This window comes from Pygocentrus nattereri, chromosome 1, assembly GCF_015220715.1.
Source record: "Pygocentrus nattereri isolate fPygNat1 chromosome 1, fPygNat1.pri, whole genome shotgun sequence".
Taxonomy (NCBI): Eukaryota; Metazoa; Chordata; class Actinopteri; order Characiformes; family Serrasalmidae; genus Pygocentrus; species Pygocentrus nattereri.
Genome location: NC_051211.1, coordinates 44,685,539 through 44,703,362, shown reverse-complemented (window position 1 = coordinate 44,703,362; position 17,824 = coordinate 44,685,539). Strand labels below are relative to the sequence as shown.

The following is a 17,824-nucleotide window of genomic DNA, read 5'->3' as shown; positions in this document are numbered from 1 at the left end:
TCTTAGATTTCTTATAACATTAATGACAGCAGCCATTAACACCAGTGATAGAGATTCAACTGAGAAAGGGCACTTTTCTTGCAAAAAAGAACAGACAAGCCACAATACATTTACACTTTATTTAAAAGCACAACATGAGTGGACAAGAAGCACAAAGTGATAACACCCCAATTTAGTGTACAATGATGACAACCATATGAGGAGACAGAAGAGAGGGAAGACAAACAGAAAGGAGAAACGATGATGAGAGACTAAAGAGTGACAAAAAAGCTGGAACAGAAACCAGTCAGGTGAAACGGAGTAAAGAAAGAGAGAGAGAGAGAGAGAGAGAGAGAGAGAGAGAGAGAGAGAGAGAGAGAGAGAGAGAGAGAATTAAGGAGAGTAAGGGAGACATTGAAGCAAGCAGACTGAGAGAAGCCTCACCATGTACTGAATGGACAGACTACAAATGCTCTTTAATGTTCACATCTGCAAAAAAGAACAGGTTACAGTCGATCCACAATGATTATTAATATCAAAAATATATCAATGGGTCTATGACTACATGAAATAGAGAAAACACATACAATATCAAATATGTACAGTTTGTATGTGAGTATTCAACAAATTCTTATATACAGAAAGATTTCTGTCCCAAGAAGAGTCCTAACACTCATCAACATTGACAGAATAGTGTGGCAGTGAACCACGTTTTTCCAAAGATGATCAGGACGCTGGTATCAGCAGGGGGTCTAGTCCAAGTGATAATATCATAAAGTCCCATTGATTAAAAATGTGTGGACGTGCTTACAGAGAGGATCATGCACTCCTAATACTCACAACCTTCCTGGGAAAAACAACCCAAATAAAACCCAACATCATAAATGTATATGCATGTGTGTAACAGGTGAGCTACAGCTGCTCCAGGTCAAAACGCCACATCTGAGAACTTCAGCCTGTTTAGACTGTTGAAACACATACAAGAAAAATAATCAGATTTTATTTGGAAAAAGAAATTAATGGGGTCTTAATATTTCTAAAGAGATACAATTATACTACTACTACTACTAATAATAATAATAACAATAAGACCTGTTTAAGGACTGCACTGTCTCTGCACTTTTGAGCCCGTTGTGGGTCCAGACTCTTCACTGTGTCGTTTCCCCGAGATCTGAGTGGTGCTGGAGTGAAGGCCCCGCCCTATGAAAGACAAAAAGATGCTTTGGTTATACTTTTAATTTAGGACTTTTCTTCTAACCAGCTTAGAAACACACAGAACAGTGAATAGCTGTCACTTTAGATTTGATGGCTCACAAAAAAATAAATAAATAGTACACATGAAACTACTCAGTCAGATAACTAAGTTCCACCAAGATTTCTCTGCTTTTTGTGATTGTTTCAGGGTAAATCATTGCAATAATTTGTAATATTTAAAATTTAAAACCACAAATATATGCAAGCATTGGGCAGTTCTTAGATCTATACCTTGCTGTAGCACAGGACCAGGTATCTGCTGAGCTTCTTGCCTATAGCACATCATTCCACCAGTGCTGCCAGAATAACCTGCACACAAGCAAAGAGGTTCAAGACATGCTAAGAATTTAAAGCGCAGTCAAAGTTTTTCTGAGTATTTTTTTTTTTTTACAATTAAGTAAGGAAAATAAAAAACATGCAAATGTATGTTAGCAAAAAATAGCTAATCACTATTACTTTGGATATATTTAGCTGCAGCACTAATCACAAAGTGTCTGTCTTCCTTTGTATGAAAAGCAAAATTTGCCTGAATAATGGTAATGAATGTTCTTTTATACATTATAAACTACTGCCTTGTCAAATATCATCACATTCAAACTCTTTCAGAAAATCTAATGAAAGGAGTTGAGTGCTGATGAGTCCTGACTTAACAAGGGGTTAAAATATGTAGGGTTTAGATTTGTTACCAAGATAAGTCCTTCGAAAGTTGTACTTTCAGTTTTGTATTTGTTTCAAAGGTTAGTGTAGCTCTTATAAGCCTTCTGTTTAGTAATAGGAGGAGTTTTTGCATGTTCAAAAAAACATGTTCAGTTGTACTAAAACATTCTGATTAGCCAGGTGTCACCTATATGTACATGGAGCATACAACAGAATTAGTTCAAACAGTGGTCCCACAGTGAAATTTTTTTTTTAAAGAAATCAGTTATTGCATATTTACAACGTTTACATTATAATCTAGTTAACTCCAAGGCATTAACTGATAGTAATAAAAAACATTTATAAAATAAACATATGCAAGGTATAGAGTCACTCAAAGCAAAAGAGGTCAGTTAAACATTCTAAATGTGTTGTCAACTTAAAAACGTGAATTTCTTATTTTTTTTATTCTGGAGATTCAAGATTTTGTTATGGCAGTGACAATATATATGTTTATGTGTGTGTACCTTGTTGTGTGCTGCTGCTGGGTTGTGTGTCTACTTGGGGGTACATCATCATCCCACTGTGCCACTCCCCTTGAGGATTTGCAGCCATTTGGTATCCTACAGTAAAAGTAAGAAGGCCTTAGCACCACACAACTGAGTTCAAATCTAAGCTACACATTCATATGGGTTACTATGTAGGGGACTTTGGTGAAACAAAACAAGTGATCCAAGAATCTATTTGCTTCATACAGCACTAAACCAGCTGAGCCTGTTCTTATTTACAGAGAAATAATGTCTGAGACTAAGAGAAACAAATGTTGCGTTCTCTTTATTTAGTTGATAAAACATACTGATCTAAATTGACTTAACCGATAAACATGTAGTTTGAGTTTTTTGTAGACCTACAGCAAGAAATGCATGCTGGGTTTAAAAGTCTCTGCAGCGTATCTCAGTCCAAATGTGGTTGGACTGGTTGAACGTTATGTTTCTTGTGCGTAGCTGGGATTGTGTATATCAGCCAGAGAGCTCTGGATCTTCTATTATAACACTGTCTGCACAATTATTAGGCAAGTGAGTATTTTGAGCATATTATCATTTTTAGGCATATTTTCTAACTCCACGCTGGATAAACTTGAATGCTTAATGGATTTAAGCATAGCAGGTGATGAGTATCTGTGCAATGAGGGAGGGTGTGGCCTAAGGAGGTCAACACCCTATATCAAGGTGTGTATAATTATTAGGCAGCTTTTTTCTTTAGACAAAATGGGCCAAAAAAGAGATTGAACTGACTCTGAAAAGTCAAAAATTACCAAAAGTCTCTCAGAGGGATGCAGCACTCTTGAAATTGCTAAGATATTGGGGCGTGATCACAGAACCATCAAACGTTTTGTTGCAAATAGTCAACAGGGTCGCAAGAAACGTGCTGAGAAAAAAGACGCAAATTAACTGCCAAGGATTTGAGAAGAATCAAGCGTGAAGCTACCAGGAACCCATTATCTTCCAGTTCTGTCATATTCCAGAACTGCAACCTAGCTGGAGTATCAAGAAGTACAAGATGTTCAGCGCTCGGAGACATGGCCAAGGTAAGGAAGGCTGAAACCCGACCACCACTGAACAAGACACATAAGCTGAAGTGTCTAGACTGGTCCAAGAAGAATCTGAAGACAGATTTTTCAAAGGTTTTATGGACTGATTAAATGAGAGTGACTCTTGACGGACCAGATGGATGGGCCCGTGGCTGGATCAGTAACAGGACAGAGCTCCACCTCGAGTCAGACGCCAGCAAGGTGGAGGTGGGGTACTGGTATGGGCTGGTATTATTAAAGATGAGCTGGTTTGGACCTTTTTCGTGTTGAAGATGGGCTCAAAATCAACTCCAAAACCTACTGCCAGTTTTTAGAAGACACTTTCTTTAAGTAGTGGTACAGGAAGAATCTGCATCTTTCAAAAAGACAATGATTTTTATGCAGGACAATGCTCCATCACATGCATCCAAGTACTCCTCTGCATGGCTCGCCAGTAAAGGCATTAAAGATGAAAAACTTATGACATGGCCCCCTTCCTCACCTGACCTGAACCCAATTGAGAACTTGTGGGCAATTCTTAAAAACGGGAGAAGAGAGCCCAGTTAGCTTATGAAATCAAACTCAGGCTAGCTGGCTCATGTAAAGACACATTAACTATCATCTACAATGTTTTCTGTGAACTATTTCAGAGATTTTACCTGAAGATGCAGCAGCCTCTTGGGTGGTCTCTGAAGGTGGGAGACCCATCATGCTCGTAGAGTTTTCCCCATTTCCGTTTGGGTTGGAGGGGACCGTCGCCAGCAAACCTGAGAATGTCAAGCCTCAATTACAGCAAACTATTACCACTAAATAATTTTTAACTAAACTTCATTAATTCAACACTTATTTATAGTAAGCAGTTTTTCTTTTCTTTCTGTATATTTTACTTTATTCCCCACCCCCCGTAATTTGTACTTTACTATTTTGTCCTGCATTGTTTGTTTTTAAATCATTCTGTAAAGCATTTTGCAAACTTGTGTTAAAAAATCTAAATTATTACTATTATTATTACCAATAAGGTACTAAGACAACTGTTCTGTTCTCTTTTTTCTGCTTACTTTTTTCCACTAACTTTTGTTTTTAACTACTCTAATAATAACTCTGCATTACTTGTCTTACATAAATCCTTAGCCAAATCACACAGACACACAATTTTCTTTTGTGAGAAAGGTTTTTTTTCCAAAGGTTACATTATAATGATGGACACACTGTTTTGGTTTTGTTTAGCTTTAGTTTTGTTTTTAGTTGACATTCCTGAACATTGTTAGATGGTACACTGATAAGTGTTATGTGATTAGACCAATTAGACAATTCATAATGTTCAGGTACTGTTTACAACCCTCCATCAAAAGCCAGATCTGGTTTGTTTGACTTACCCAGGCCTCTATAGCATGACAGCTGCTGGTAGATCTGCTTCATGCGTTCAATGTTGAGGCGGCTAGCCTCTGCATGGTGTACCATTGGTTTGGGGTAGTGCACACCAATCACACATTTGGCTGCTTTCTGCACACTTTCTGGGGCATTCCAGGGATCATAGATGTACTTGGCAGGAAATCCTCTCAGGATTGGTAAGTATCGCCTACAGGACAAAAAGAGAAAGCATGGGCTCAAGTCAGTTCCTGCCATTATACATTCCACAGGGACATGAATTGTAGCGTTGCCACAATGTCAAATCTTAGATGGTCCAAATGAGGGATTCTATGTGGGCGATCATTAAATCCAACTCATGCAAATGATTTTGGTCAAAACAATGAATGCTGATTTTTAGCCATCTAGGCAAGATAGCAAAAATATAATACAGTGATTCTTGAAGACAGTTTGCATCACAAGGTTCTGTTTTTCTGAGGTTTGTAGAACAACTGGAACAGACAAAACTAAATTCAAATTCACAATTGTGTTGTAATCTATTGTGAGGCACGGGTGGTGATAAAATATGATATGTAGTCTATATTGTGCCGTCTTTGACATGTTTCATCTGACTAGAATCTGCTTCCCATTCTTGAAATGTGGGAACTGTTTTATATTTAGTTTTGCAACACAAGGCTATGAAACCCACCGTATGTAGTCGCCATTGGGGTCCGTGCGGCGGCCGAAGCCCACTGGGCAGTAACAGTGGAAGAACTGCTGGAAGAAGGAGCTGCAGGAAAGCCACATCCAGCTGCCTGCGTTCACACTCCAGTCTGCGTCCAGCAACAGCTCCTCAAACACCTGGTACCACAACATTGCATGTGAGCACTGTTTTACTGTAGCTTGTTAGGGTTCCTGGTATAGGGCTGTAGAGACACCTAGTGGGTCAAGCAAGTAACTACACCTCATTTGCAAGACTTTTGAAAAAACTTTTCTATGTAATATAAATAATATAGACTGAAGATTCTTTGTTACACTCAAGGATTTACCCCTGCATCGTCACATTTAAATTAGGAATGGGCATTGTAATAATTTCTGGTATTTATTTCTAAACAAATCGTATTCATATATTCCAACAAGAAATCAAATATTGTCATCAATAAAACAGACAGTCTAAAATTCATTTATTGCCTACAGCTAAGATAAGACGGATTTATTGATTTTTAGGACATATGTAGTTTACATTACTACCAGCTGATAAATTACATTACAAAATGATAACTTGCTTATCCATAGTACCTTCATGCCCTCCTCCCAGCTGATCCACAGGTCTCCACGAGTGAGGAAGCAGGCTACAGCATGTCGGGCCAGGTGGTGTATCCAGCCCTCTTGCCTCAGCTGAGTCATGATAGCGTCAATCCAGGGGAAGCCTGTCCTGCCCTCTGCCCATTTGGCCAGCGCCTCTGGGTTGCGGTCCCAGGGGATCTGCACGCAGATGGGGTTGCCCTCCATCTTGTCGAAGCGTGGATTGTTGGTGGCGGCTGTGTAGAAGAACTCTCGCCACAGCAGCTGGCCATAGAGAGATAGAGGGGGCGAACTGTTTTTCTTCACCTGAAAGACAAGGGGAGAGAGAAACAGCAGAGATTAGTGTGATTTCTAGATTTGGTCTTGACTTCTTGTTTTACTACATGCATGCAATGTATGTGCTAAAGTTCATACCTTCCTGTACAGGTCAGTGAGTTTGAAGTAAAAGAGTCGGCATGAGAGGCAGCCAAACCTCAGGTAGGGGCTGAGACCAGTGGGACTGGCCAACAGGGAGTTGGCATTCATTCTGGGACGTTCAAAATTGGCCACCCATGCCTGGAAAGTGGGATTTTGGATTAGTTTTAGAATTTTGAGAAAATAAGTCAATATAATGAGATACTCTATCTAAATTCTGACATACTGCTGCCAGAAACAAACAAAAAAATTTAGGCATTGTTTATTTTGTCATGAATGAGCTTCCATATTAGGGTCATCTAATTTTTACATGAGGCATTAATGATCTAAATTCATTAATGAATATATTTGGTCACTACTTAAATAAAGTTATGGTGCATTCAACAATGATGACCACAATCTCAGGCAGCATTGTGTTCTTTTCTCGTAGCACACAAAAAGTTCCAATTTCACAGGCAGGTAACAGTTTACTATGCTGAATCCCACAGTGGCAGTGTTAATGTTCCCTTTTAACACAAACTTGTAACTTTGATGAATGATGTCAAAGATCCTTAAAGCTGTGGCAAGCCCATCACTGGGTCGAGTCAGTGCACTCAGTGAATAAAGCTTCCTGACCTTTCTCTCCAGGTGCCTCTCAAGGCGTGTGAGAGCTTCTGTCTCTCCTCCAGGCCACACAGCTGAAGAGAGCCCCTCTGTGTCAAAACCTGCACACACAAGACCAAACCATCACACACTTACTTATTTGTCATGGGCTACACTGTTCTGAAATTTGTAGGAAAAAACATCTAACTATTCATAACATGTAAGAACGTGGTTGGAAGGAATGCTGAAAAGCCACATAAAAAACTGTGGAATTCCCCATTAAGTAGAATTACTGTCTTTTACCTAAGTAGAAGAATGAAAATACCTACATAAGTGGACCAACTTCACTGGCAGTGATAAATGCCAAATGCAACGTGTTTCACATATTGAGATAATATTCTTCAGGTCATGAGCAGTTTTGGTTCTGTTCAGTAGTTGAAAAGTGGTTTTTAGACACAACATTATTCTTCAGTTCAGTTCATCAGTGTGGCTTTAAAAAAAAAAACACGAAGATTGGGCAGAACCAATGCTTGGAGCTATGTTTGGAGCCAAACATCACATCAACATTCAAATCTATTACTGTTATCTCTCTTGTCAATGAACTAATGACACAAAAACACCAAGAAATGGCTGAGTAGCCAGTGGTCCTTTAACTTTTGGCATCAAACAATAAGGGCAGTTATATTTTCATGGTTCACTGAATGTGCACCATGCATCTTCAAATAGAGCTAACAGTAGCAATTTAATATCACAATCGTTGCACTAAGGCAGATCAACAAAAACTGTCGACATCCAGTTTCTTACAGACTGCCCTTCATGTAGTTAAGCAAGGTCTACATGCAACTGCAGCACCATTACAGTTGCTCTAATGCTGCTCCGACTACATGAATAGAAATGGGCCCATCTATGCTTTGCCTACAAATGTATTGTTTTTCTGTTTTTCAGTAGCTACTGCTATGAGGTTGGACAAGTTTGACAAAACTCCCACCAAAATTAATAAGAAACTGTGGCATTCAACTTAAAATACCTACATTTAGAGTGAAATATTTTTTTCAATTTTCTACTCTGGCAATTTTTAGGCCACTATGCTTTTTTTTTTTACACACTACACTATAATTCAACCTAGTAAAAAATTAGTACTATAAAAACTAATAGGTTTCTACCACGAGACAGCAAATCTGTGGCTGGACCTCTCAACACTGTAACAAAAGTAACATAATGGTATTAGTGCATTCCAGTGTACTGGAAGGCAAATAAATGACAAATTATTTTTACGCATGTCACACAACATTATTAGGTTTAACCTTTTATTTTTTGTCAAGTAATCTCCTGCAACTTCCCTCTGGGATCAATAAAGTAAGTTCTGTCTTTCTTTCTATCTAGCCTTACAGCTACACCAAGCATCTGTGACTGAATCAACATTTAACTTTATAGAGACTCTGTATGGCTTCTTCTTTGGTTGGGATGGGATTTTTGGCTTCTGTTTTTCTCTCTGTTGCAATCACTGTGTAGCTTGATTTTGTTATGAAAATCACTGAAAGTACCTTCAGTAATGTTATAGCAGCTAGTGGTGTAGGCTAGGGCATTAATGTAGCCTGTTTGCAATAATAAAACAGCTTACTAAATGGAAATGATTATACCTAAAGAAACTACAAACAAAAAGGTGCATAAAATCTAATTAATTGAATAACTGTTTTTTATGTATTGTAAATAAGTGAAAAGTGAATTGAAATCTTTATCTGAGCCACCAACCAAGCTCCTCCAGGGAGGGAACCCCAAACTTCTCATCGTGGTCATCAGAAAGCGGTGTAGTGCAGGAGCCCATGACTTCTGCTGTGATAGCTTCAGCTGGAGTCTCCACCGCCTCCATCCTGCTGATGAGCGTCTGGAAGCGCTTGTAGGTGAGTGGAGACTGACCGCCATTGAGCTCTATGATCCTGAGAAGACAACAAAGAAGGAAGAGGGAGGAAGTAAATACGGATAATAAGATGTTGAGAAGGATACATTAACAAGTGAAAAAGAAAGGACTGGAAAAATACATCTACCAACAACTACAGTTCTGTAACCTCTTGTCAGGTCAGCAGTATCTATGGCCAAGAGTTAAGAGGTTAAGATGATTTGAGGAGTACATACTTGTCCAGATCGTAGAGCGTGTGGGAGATGCGTACTGTCACCTCCACGCCTGCCTCACTGGCCAGCTTCTTAATGGCTGCATCTCGCTCCTTCCCAAAAGGCTCAGAGTCATACTCATAAGACAGACGAGTAATGTTCCACTCCTGCGTGCAGTTCAAAAGAATACAGTCATTTTCAGTAAAAAGTAAATAAAATGCTGCACCACTTCTATTCCCTTTTTCCATCTGTACCAAGACAGTAAACTCTATCAAGCAGAAGAATTGGATACAATCAATTTATGATTGCTTGTATTCTACAGTATAAGCCTCAGTTCATTTTAGAAGGAAGGAGGATAATTATAAAATTAAAACTGAAATTATTTATATAAAACCTTCTCAAATGAGGATAGACCGTGTCACGGACGTAAATCATGGCGTTCTACCAGAGTGCATCTTGACAAATTAGCTCAAGATGCTCAAGATTTTTTGTGCTTGGAAAATGTGTTTATGAACAGCATTTCTAGTCTTTCTTTATAACAAACAGAAGTTTCAGTCATACGCTTATAGGCTTTGTGTACATTATATTAATTCTTTGCCTTTGGGTCTGAAATGAAATGCCGGTAATAGTTTGTCTGGATTATGTTTTAATGTAATTAAAAGCAAACAAAAAAAATCAAGTGGAGATTAAAAATAATCAGGAGTTTAAAAAGAAACCATTTAAAAAGAAATGGTTTTCTGCACATTAAACATGTTGCAGCATATCTTAATTGCGTGTCTCTAGGTCATAAAAATGGGATTACTTTGAAAAGTCTGGGGAAGACATCAGTGGGCTGGCCCCGAATAACAAACAGGCGGGAGTTGAGTTTGCGGAGGCTGGCATCCAAGTCCTCCAGACACTGCAGTAAGAACCTGTAGAATATAAATTGGACAGTAAGCTTCAGAAATGTTAACAAATATAACATTTATTTTATTAGTGTTAGTAGGTTGTAGCGCACACATGAACTATTCAGAGCACAAAATAACACAAAGCCCTGAAATATACTGTGGTTATCTGGATTTTTAGGGTGTGAGCAGACAGTAGTGGTGTAGATAAACAACACACTAGAATCAGCTTGGTGTCAGAGTAATTGCTCTTAATGGCATGATGAATCTTAATTGCACACAACAGTGCTTTAACTGAAGGTAAGCAATGTCAACTGAAAAATCCTGCTGTGTTTATTGCACACAGGAGTGCTATCAGCAGAAAATGCCAGCCCTTATGTAAAAGGTGATCTAACACAAGCTGAAAGGCTGAATGGAGCTTCCTACTCTTAGGAAAAGATGATTGTGACCATAGTTCAGTGGGAAGTAGTTCAGATAGCATCAGTCCTTTGAACCTGATTCTGGACCAGCCACAATAGTTTTCCTCTAGAGTGATTTTATTATGAATGAGAATGTGACACAGGTCGCAGATAAGGAGCTTGAAGAATGAAACTGTCGCTATAGACACATGTCTGATTTCATCCAGTGAAGGGCAGGGTAGGGTGAGAGATGATTTATGATTCATGGATGAAAATGAAACTGTGCGGTTACATCAAGAACAATGGGGGGAAAAAAAAAACCATTAAAAGGTCAACAGAGGACCACACCAAAATACACGTATTGTACTTGAAGTAAAATGATGTACTGAATTTGCTTGATTCAAATGCATACATCATGAAACGAAATACATTAGATCAACAGAATTTTGTCTTTGAGTGCATTTACTTTTGGCAATAACTGTGTTGAACATATGTGAACACATTTTATCCACACAGAAATATATACAATAGAATTAAATCAATTCAGTGCATAACAACTTTTCAATGAAGAAGCCTGGTCTGGACTGTTTGCAAATCACACAAACAGAAGGAAGTGAAAAAGACAACAACCTCACAGACCTAAACATTACATCATTAAGCACAGCATGTGTACTCCACACCTATGTAACTATCTCCATGAGTTATGTGAAGTTTAATATGTGTCTCAACATTATTAAGGGACCACTTATCAATCCATGGATAATTGTGAAATCGCTACATAGAATTTAGCATGTTTTTCAATTTTTTTTTTTAAATCAGCAACTCAAGTCCTGGCTTTACTTAATTTACAGATAACAGTAGCAGTGAGCTCCCCGTCAGTCATGAGATAGAAAAACATTACTAGAAACAGTATTTTTCATTCTTTAATTTAATGTTTAGTCATCACGGGACACATTACCAATGAAAATGAAAGATGCTATTTTTAACCCACTGAAAACAAACACTCTGAAAACAGGAGACCATGGATCTATCGAGTAATAATGGTGATAGAGCTACCTTTCTTTTTCCCTCAGTGACTCTGGATATTAGACCTTTTTGGTAAAAAGTTGAGCACCAGCTCAAAGATACTGATGGAAGCCCTGCAGTGCTGTGTGTATGTGTGCATGCTGAGTTTGTGGCTGTTGGTGATCTAAGCACTAAAAGCAGTGAACTAACTACAGGAACCACCATCTTTTTTATGTCAAAACTCAGTATGAAGGCTTTGTGGCTTTGGCTACCCCTCTGGTAGAAATGGGAATTGTCCCAGTTATACCGATAATGTAAAACCTTTTAAAAGAATGAAAATATCAATATATAATAATAATAACAATAATAATAATAATAATAATAATAATAAGTACAACATTATCTGGATTTTTTATTTTTAACTTAAATTATATTAGAAATAATAAGCATATGTTCTACAGTCTTAAAAGTTATTTTTGGTTTGATATGGTTGGGTGTTCCACTCAAACAGGGAATGTCCGCTGAATGGTTCACTGCAGGCTAAAAAACCTTGTTAGCATTGTAACCCTAATCCATTTAAAGGATTTTGCAGGCTGTAGTACAAGAAGTGGCTGTGCTGCTGAGGTAAGTTACCCCAGATCCATAACTACAAGGTTGCAGGTTTAAATTCCTCTATGGTGCAGAAACAGAATGAAAGTGAATCCAGGCCAGATAGCGTGAGTTTTGAGGCTTGGTTATGATTGAGGTAAAAACATGTCATGACCTCTATAACACATTATGTAAGCCCAGTCATCAGGTGTCACACCAACCTTTGGCTAACTTCTCTGCTACCTGTAATGAACCTACAGAAAAGGGTCTACGGAACAGGCGTTATGGTGAGCCGTTATGAACCAATATTTCCTCAGAGATTAAGCATAGTGTAACATTTCTATGCTTATTTTCCTGACCGTATATCCCTCTACACCTGCTCAGTCTAAGTGGTCATACACACTTGCACATCATGAATATAGTCTAGTATGATTTCAATAAATTAACCTTTTCAGAGTTTCAGAAGCACCTGTGACAAGTGGAAATCTTCCAAAGTGTAATGGTTCTAAAATGGTCTGTAAACCTCAGATTTCTTGAATATTTCATTTCTTTTGCTGTTTTTTTTTTTTTGGTCTAGTGTATAAAGAATTGGATGATACTGTGATACTGTATTGTTGACAAAGATAAAACCTATAGACCTGTCAGCTGTGATGGTGTCCTTTACTGTTTGAAAATACAGTGGATAAGGCTAAAGTAGAGAAAGGCAAATGAATGTCTATTTGAAATGCTTGAAGAGAAACACCATCTAAACGGTAGACTCAGTGTTCAATTTAATAATGAAGCACCTCAATGCAATAAACAGCTGCAAAACTAGGGCACAGTACCAGACGTTGTCTGGATACAAAGTTGGACTAAACTTTGCTTCCAGACAAAGCTGGAAAAACATGTCTATGTTTAAAATCTGCTGATGCAAATAATGTGGATTTTTATCCAAACTATGGGTGATACAAGCAACTGCCATGTGTACCATAGCAACCAACTAAAATACCATAGTAACCAATTTGGCAACACCATAGCAACCACCTGGGAATTGCTTAAACTGTGCAATCATTCTACATTTTCTTGCACTATTCTAGTTTGTAGCTGTCATTATACACCTGCTTTGCCTAATCAACGCTTCATTACATTAAATCAAATGTGCTGGTGATATAATTTAATAAAACTCTGTGATGGCTGAGGGAGTGGGGGGGTTTATATCAGGGGGAAATTAGGAACCAAAGTTTGTTTTCCCATCTAGCTCACAATTATTTTTATTAAAATTTTTGTTTGCCATAATCTAATGTTATATAGCACACTTACCACCAAGATGACTAGTTTTAAATACTTTTAGATGCCTTCGATTTTCGCACAGTTCTGTAAATTTGTTTTTTCTTTTTCTTTTTATTTTGTGTCTATGAAGTCTGTGGTGCAGTATTTGTTCTCTCCATGGACATCATCTTTGAGATGGTTGTTGTGACTGAGATAAGGACTCTAAGCGTCTTTCTCTAATAGACAGATATGTCTTGAAATTTACTGTCTGCACTAGTCATGAATGTTTAATGTCATTTTTAGACATTTTAGTAGTTAAAGTGTTTTTGAGAGCAACAGGCAACAAAGAGAATAACATCGTTTATTTGCTCTTTTTCTTGGAACTTGTGCTTTTTTGTGCCATATAAATACACTAATATGAGGCTTAACACATGCATGGCTGTGGATGCACAGCATTTAAATGCAGCACGTCCCTGGCTGCCTCAAAGTACATTCATTAACTACCTCGGCTTACTTAAAATAGGTAACATTATAGATAAATATAGGCCTAGTCTAGCTATGACTTCAACTAATGATACATCTTAAGTCACACAACAGTGAATGAGAATCTAGGAAGCAGTCCAGGATTAATTCAAGCATTCATAATCCTGAAAGTTGTTTTTGGATTGTCTTTTAACCTAGAAACCTACTCTGCGGCTTTAGAAATGCACCAAATATTTTTGTTGGGTGGGCGGACTGGACTGATGAGAATCTTTAGGAATGCACAGCTGGTGCAAATAATATGGGTATTTGTGGTGGAAAACGATGTAAAATTACTTTCATACACACATTTGCATACTAACATAACAGAATTACATTTCATTAAAAATACTTGGGGGAAAAAATAACAGAAAATGGGTCAAAAAGATAGGATGTGTTACTCCCTGAACGTCTTTCAGATAATAAATGTTCTGTAAAACACTGAATCTAGCATGTATGGACATGACAGCTTGTATAGTGGGTGTGGAAAAGAGAGTGAATGGGAAGATGATAGCGTCATACCTACAGAGGAGACATACAAAGAGCAACACCCAGACAGGGAATCCAATAGACAGAATACATTATCATCAAATTCAAATCATTATAAAGCACTTCCTCTTCTACTAATACTTGCAAATGTAATGTTTCGGTGAACTACGAGTGACAAATTATGTTAAATTATACGCCACATTTCTGTTATGAATATTAAAAATTGTGAACTCTAAATGTTACATTCCAAGAAGAGGAGAAGAACGCCCCAAAGGGAAATCTAACAACTATCATTAGCATTAAATACAGATAATTAAGTTCTAAGAAGAAAAGAGAGGCCCTAGAAAGAAGGCCACATCCTGAGTGAACTTGTCATAACTACAGTAAAGGCCCTTAACAGTCTGCACATTTGTCATTTTGGTGCTAACCACAAATTCAAAGATAAGAGGCAAAGACCTCAGCGTCAGTGAGTGAACAGAAACAGAAACTACATGACAAGTCTGGAGTGAAGTGTCCCAACTGAAAATGTATAACCTAATGCAGTGGTTCTCAAACTTCCCTTTGCGGATACTAAGTGCAACTACACTCCCATTCCTTTTACTTGATGCACCAGGACTTCGCCGCCGCCATCACTGACTGACCTGCTTGTTTTTACAGTTACCGTCCATTTTATCAGCTCCCTTTACCATACAAGTGCACTCTGTAGTTCTACAAGACTAGTCCATCTGTTTCTCTGCATACACTGTTAGCCCTCTTTCATGGTAAGGACCCCCGCAAGACCACCACAGATCAGGTATTATTTGGGATTATCATTCACACCACTGATGGTGGTGTGTTAGTGTGTGGTGCGCTGGTATGAGTAGATCAGACATCAGGCGTTTCAATATGTTAAAAGGAGTGATGCTCCTCCACTTTGATGTTGATTGGCTGGAGCAGAAAGTACCCGGGTCGACACAATATTAGGTATTAGAGACAGAAGTGGCTTGTGGTCATTTTCTCCATTACCCAAGGAGAGTAGCACTGCGTTAACTTTCCTTTTTTAGGGATCCAAAGACAGTCCAACATGCACATCTGGAAACTTCCAGAGAATTAAAACATCCTCTTCCACAAGCACTTGCCAATTTTTGATTATTCTGAACAGAGATGGCTGAAGTGAATGAAACACTACTAATTTGTGAAAGCATACAATTATTCAATATTCTACTACAGCTGCCCAATAATGTGATCATTACAGCAAAACAACCACTAAGCAAAATCTTAATCACAAATAAAAAAAGACTATGACATTTATAGTTTACAGATTCAAGAAAGCTTTACACTGAGATAAGAAGGCCTTATTCCACCAACATACAGGCTCAACATTCTAGATACTGGTTATTACTCCCTCTGAAGCTTTAAATACAGACATCAACCAGAAATGAAATGGAAACGTCACCTCTCAAGCCATGGATGGTTAATAAAACTAAAGCCTGAAGCTGTCAGAGGTCTTATTGATGACTAGAAACATGCTCCTAACACCAGTGTGGTCTGAACCCAACTAGTCACAGACCAACATGATACCATCACAACATAAGAGTGAATCTATGGTACACCTAAATTCTCCACATAATTCCACATAACCATACTTCCCTAGTGCTGAATTAACTCTTGCAATGTAGATATCTTCCTGAATGGACTTTGCATTGATAATCTATTTGATTAATATTTAATTTTTTTTTTTTTAAGTGCTATTTTTTTCTTTTATTAATTTTGTACTTTTATTTATTATCTAATTTAAATTTTCCTTTTGTTAACAATCCATTCTGACCAAAGGACACAATTTAGAGGGGAAATACACCAGTTATGCAAACTTGCTGCATAATTCAACCATTTAGATTTAACCTAAAACACTTAAGAGTGGTTTGTGAGATGCTCAATGGATTGTAGAGAAACTTACATACTCAGATTTCTGTACAGTAGTCATAGGAACCAGGTGTCAGGATGTCTATAGTGCAAATATAGCCATTATATTTAATCCAGAATGATCAGTCAACCCGCATGTGTCTTCTAAGCTTTGACACGTAATATAGATGATGGTAAAATAGTAATAATAATAATAACAATAATAATAATAATATCTGCGTGTGTGACATCAGGCAGTGTATTCCTAACAGTTTATTGCAACAGCTTTCTGTGTTGCATCTTGTAGAAGCATCAAATGCTTCAGACGTCTGGTTCCTATCACAACCACTGTGAACAATTCTGACTCTGCATGCTTACTTAAAGTGTCACAGTTCACATCAACTTCTTGTTGTTTGTTTACATTTTAATGCTTGACCTATGCAGACATTTTGGGAAATCTGTGAAATTCCCCTCCAATACAATAGATTAAAAGGAAAAATAAAACACTTTTTTTTTGCTTCAGAGAACAGATGAACCAAACTAATAATATTAATCACAATATATAGGGACATTAATTGGTCGGTCTGACTCTGAAGGGAACACACTGGCTCAAACGATGGATCACTGGCAGAAGCTACATTTCGAATGTCCACTTTAGGAGCATTTTATTGGACAGCTAGGAGCCAGAAGTCACATGCTGCTTCCTCACCTCCACCTGTTGATTCCAACGTTGGACGATCCTGCAAACCAGGGATCAAGGATATACACACAACGAACAGTGTCTGCTCCCTGGATGGACTCTCTGAGGGAAGGATTGTCGTGGAGCCTCAAGCCCTTCCTGAACCAGTGGATCGTATTTACGACCATTACTTCACTGGACAAGTCCCTTAAGAATGTAATGCTTTGACGCGATCTCGGTCACAACAAAAAGTCTCCGCAAACTGTCACAAAGGGGTTCAATGGAGGAAAAATCGCAGTTTTACGTTGTAACACGAGGTTAAATGTGTAGAAACGTGTTAAAATTCCTTAGGAATGAAAAATTATCCTTGCTCTAACAAAACGCTTTCCATCATGACGAGGGATGTGAACAGCGGCCCCAGCTGAATCATTTGGACTCGAGTAAGCTCGCCTGGAGCCGGATACTCGACGGGCTTTAGGACTGGACTTTCACTTGCACGTCCCTTCCTTCCCTGTTGTATAACTTGTTTTCCTGAATGGCGAAAAATGAGAAAAAAGGAAAATGCCAACACACGCGGATGTATGTTTAACAGCTAGTCCCAATAAGCGAATCTGGAACAAGACAAGTTACGGTGTTTATTTAGCTACTCGAATAGCAACGTGGTCTCACGGCCAGGCTAGAGCGAGCGCGCGCACGCGATCCAGAACGCTCCCGATTATGTAAATATTAATAGCCGTTAAAACACCGTTCACACGCTTCTAGAGGCAAAGAACAAGCACATGTCGCAAAGAGCAAACACTCATTTTATGAGGCTCCAGCCCGTGTGCTCGCCTTCTTGTCCCTCGCTTAGTCCGCTTCTGAGCGATTTTCGTCCCACGGCGACACTCCCGTGATCTTTCGGCCATATAACCCACTCGTTCCCTCAGACGTGTTAGCT

General features: G+C 38.4%; 1 protein-coding gene across 1 annotated transcript; it reads right to left on the bottom strand.

The window, feature by feature from the left end:
* Positions 1-104: 104 nt before the first annotated feature.
* cry1a (cryptochrome circadian regulator 1a) lies at positions 105-17,824 on the bottom strand. Its single transcript, XM_017695851.2, has 14 exons — positions 16,918-17,824; positions 9,999-10,107; positions 9,221-9,363; positions 8,840-9,024; positions 7,121-7,209; positions 6,506-6,646; positions 6,086-6,397; positions 5,496-5,647; positions 4,816-5,018; positions 4,099-4,206; positions 2,397-2,492; positions 1,465-1,542; positions 1,072-1,179; positions 105-944 (listed from the first exon to the last, which is right to left on the bottom strand). The coding sequence occupies exons 1-13, from the start codon at positions 17,073-17,075 to the stop codon at positions 1,076-1,078; spliced, it is 1,878 nt and encodes a 625-aa protein (XP_017551340.1). The 5' UTR covers positions 17,076-17,824; the 3' UTR covers positions 105-944; positions 1,072-1,075.

Bases quoted from the DNA above. Each gene is read 5' to 3' on its own strand.
- cry1a (XM_017695851.2), bottom strand. From the start codon at position 17,075: ATGGTCGTAAATACGATCCACTGGTTCAGGAAGGGCTTGAGGCTCCAC. The intron at 10,108-16,917 runs GTGAGGAAGCAG...TATATTCTACAG, and splicing joins GTTGGAATCAACAGGTGGAG to GTTCTTACTGCAGTGTCTGG. The intron at 5,648-6,085 runs GTACTATGGATA...TTGTGGTACCAG, and splicing joins GCTGGGAGGAGGGCATGAAG to GTGTTTGAGGAGCTGTTGCT.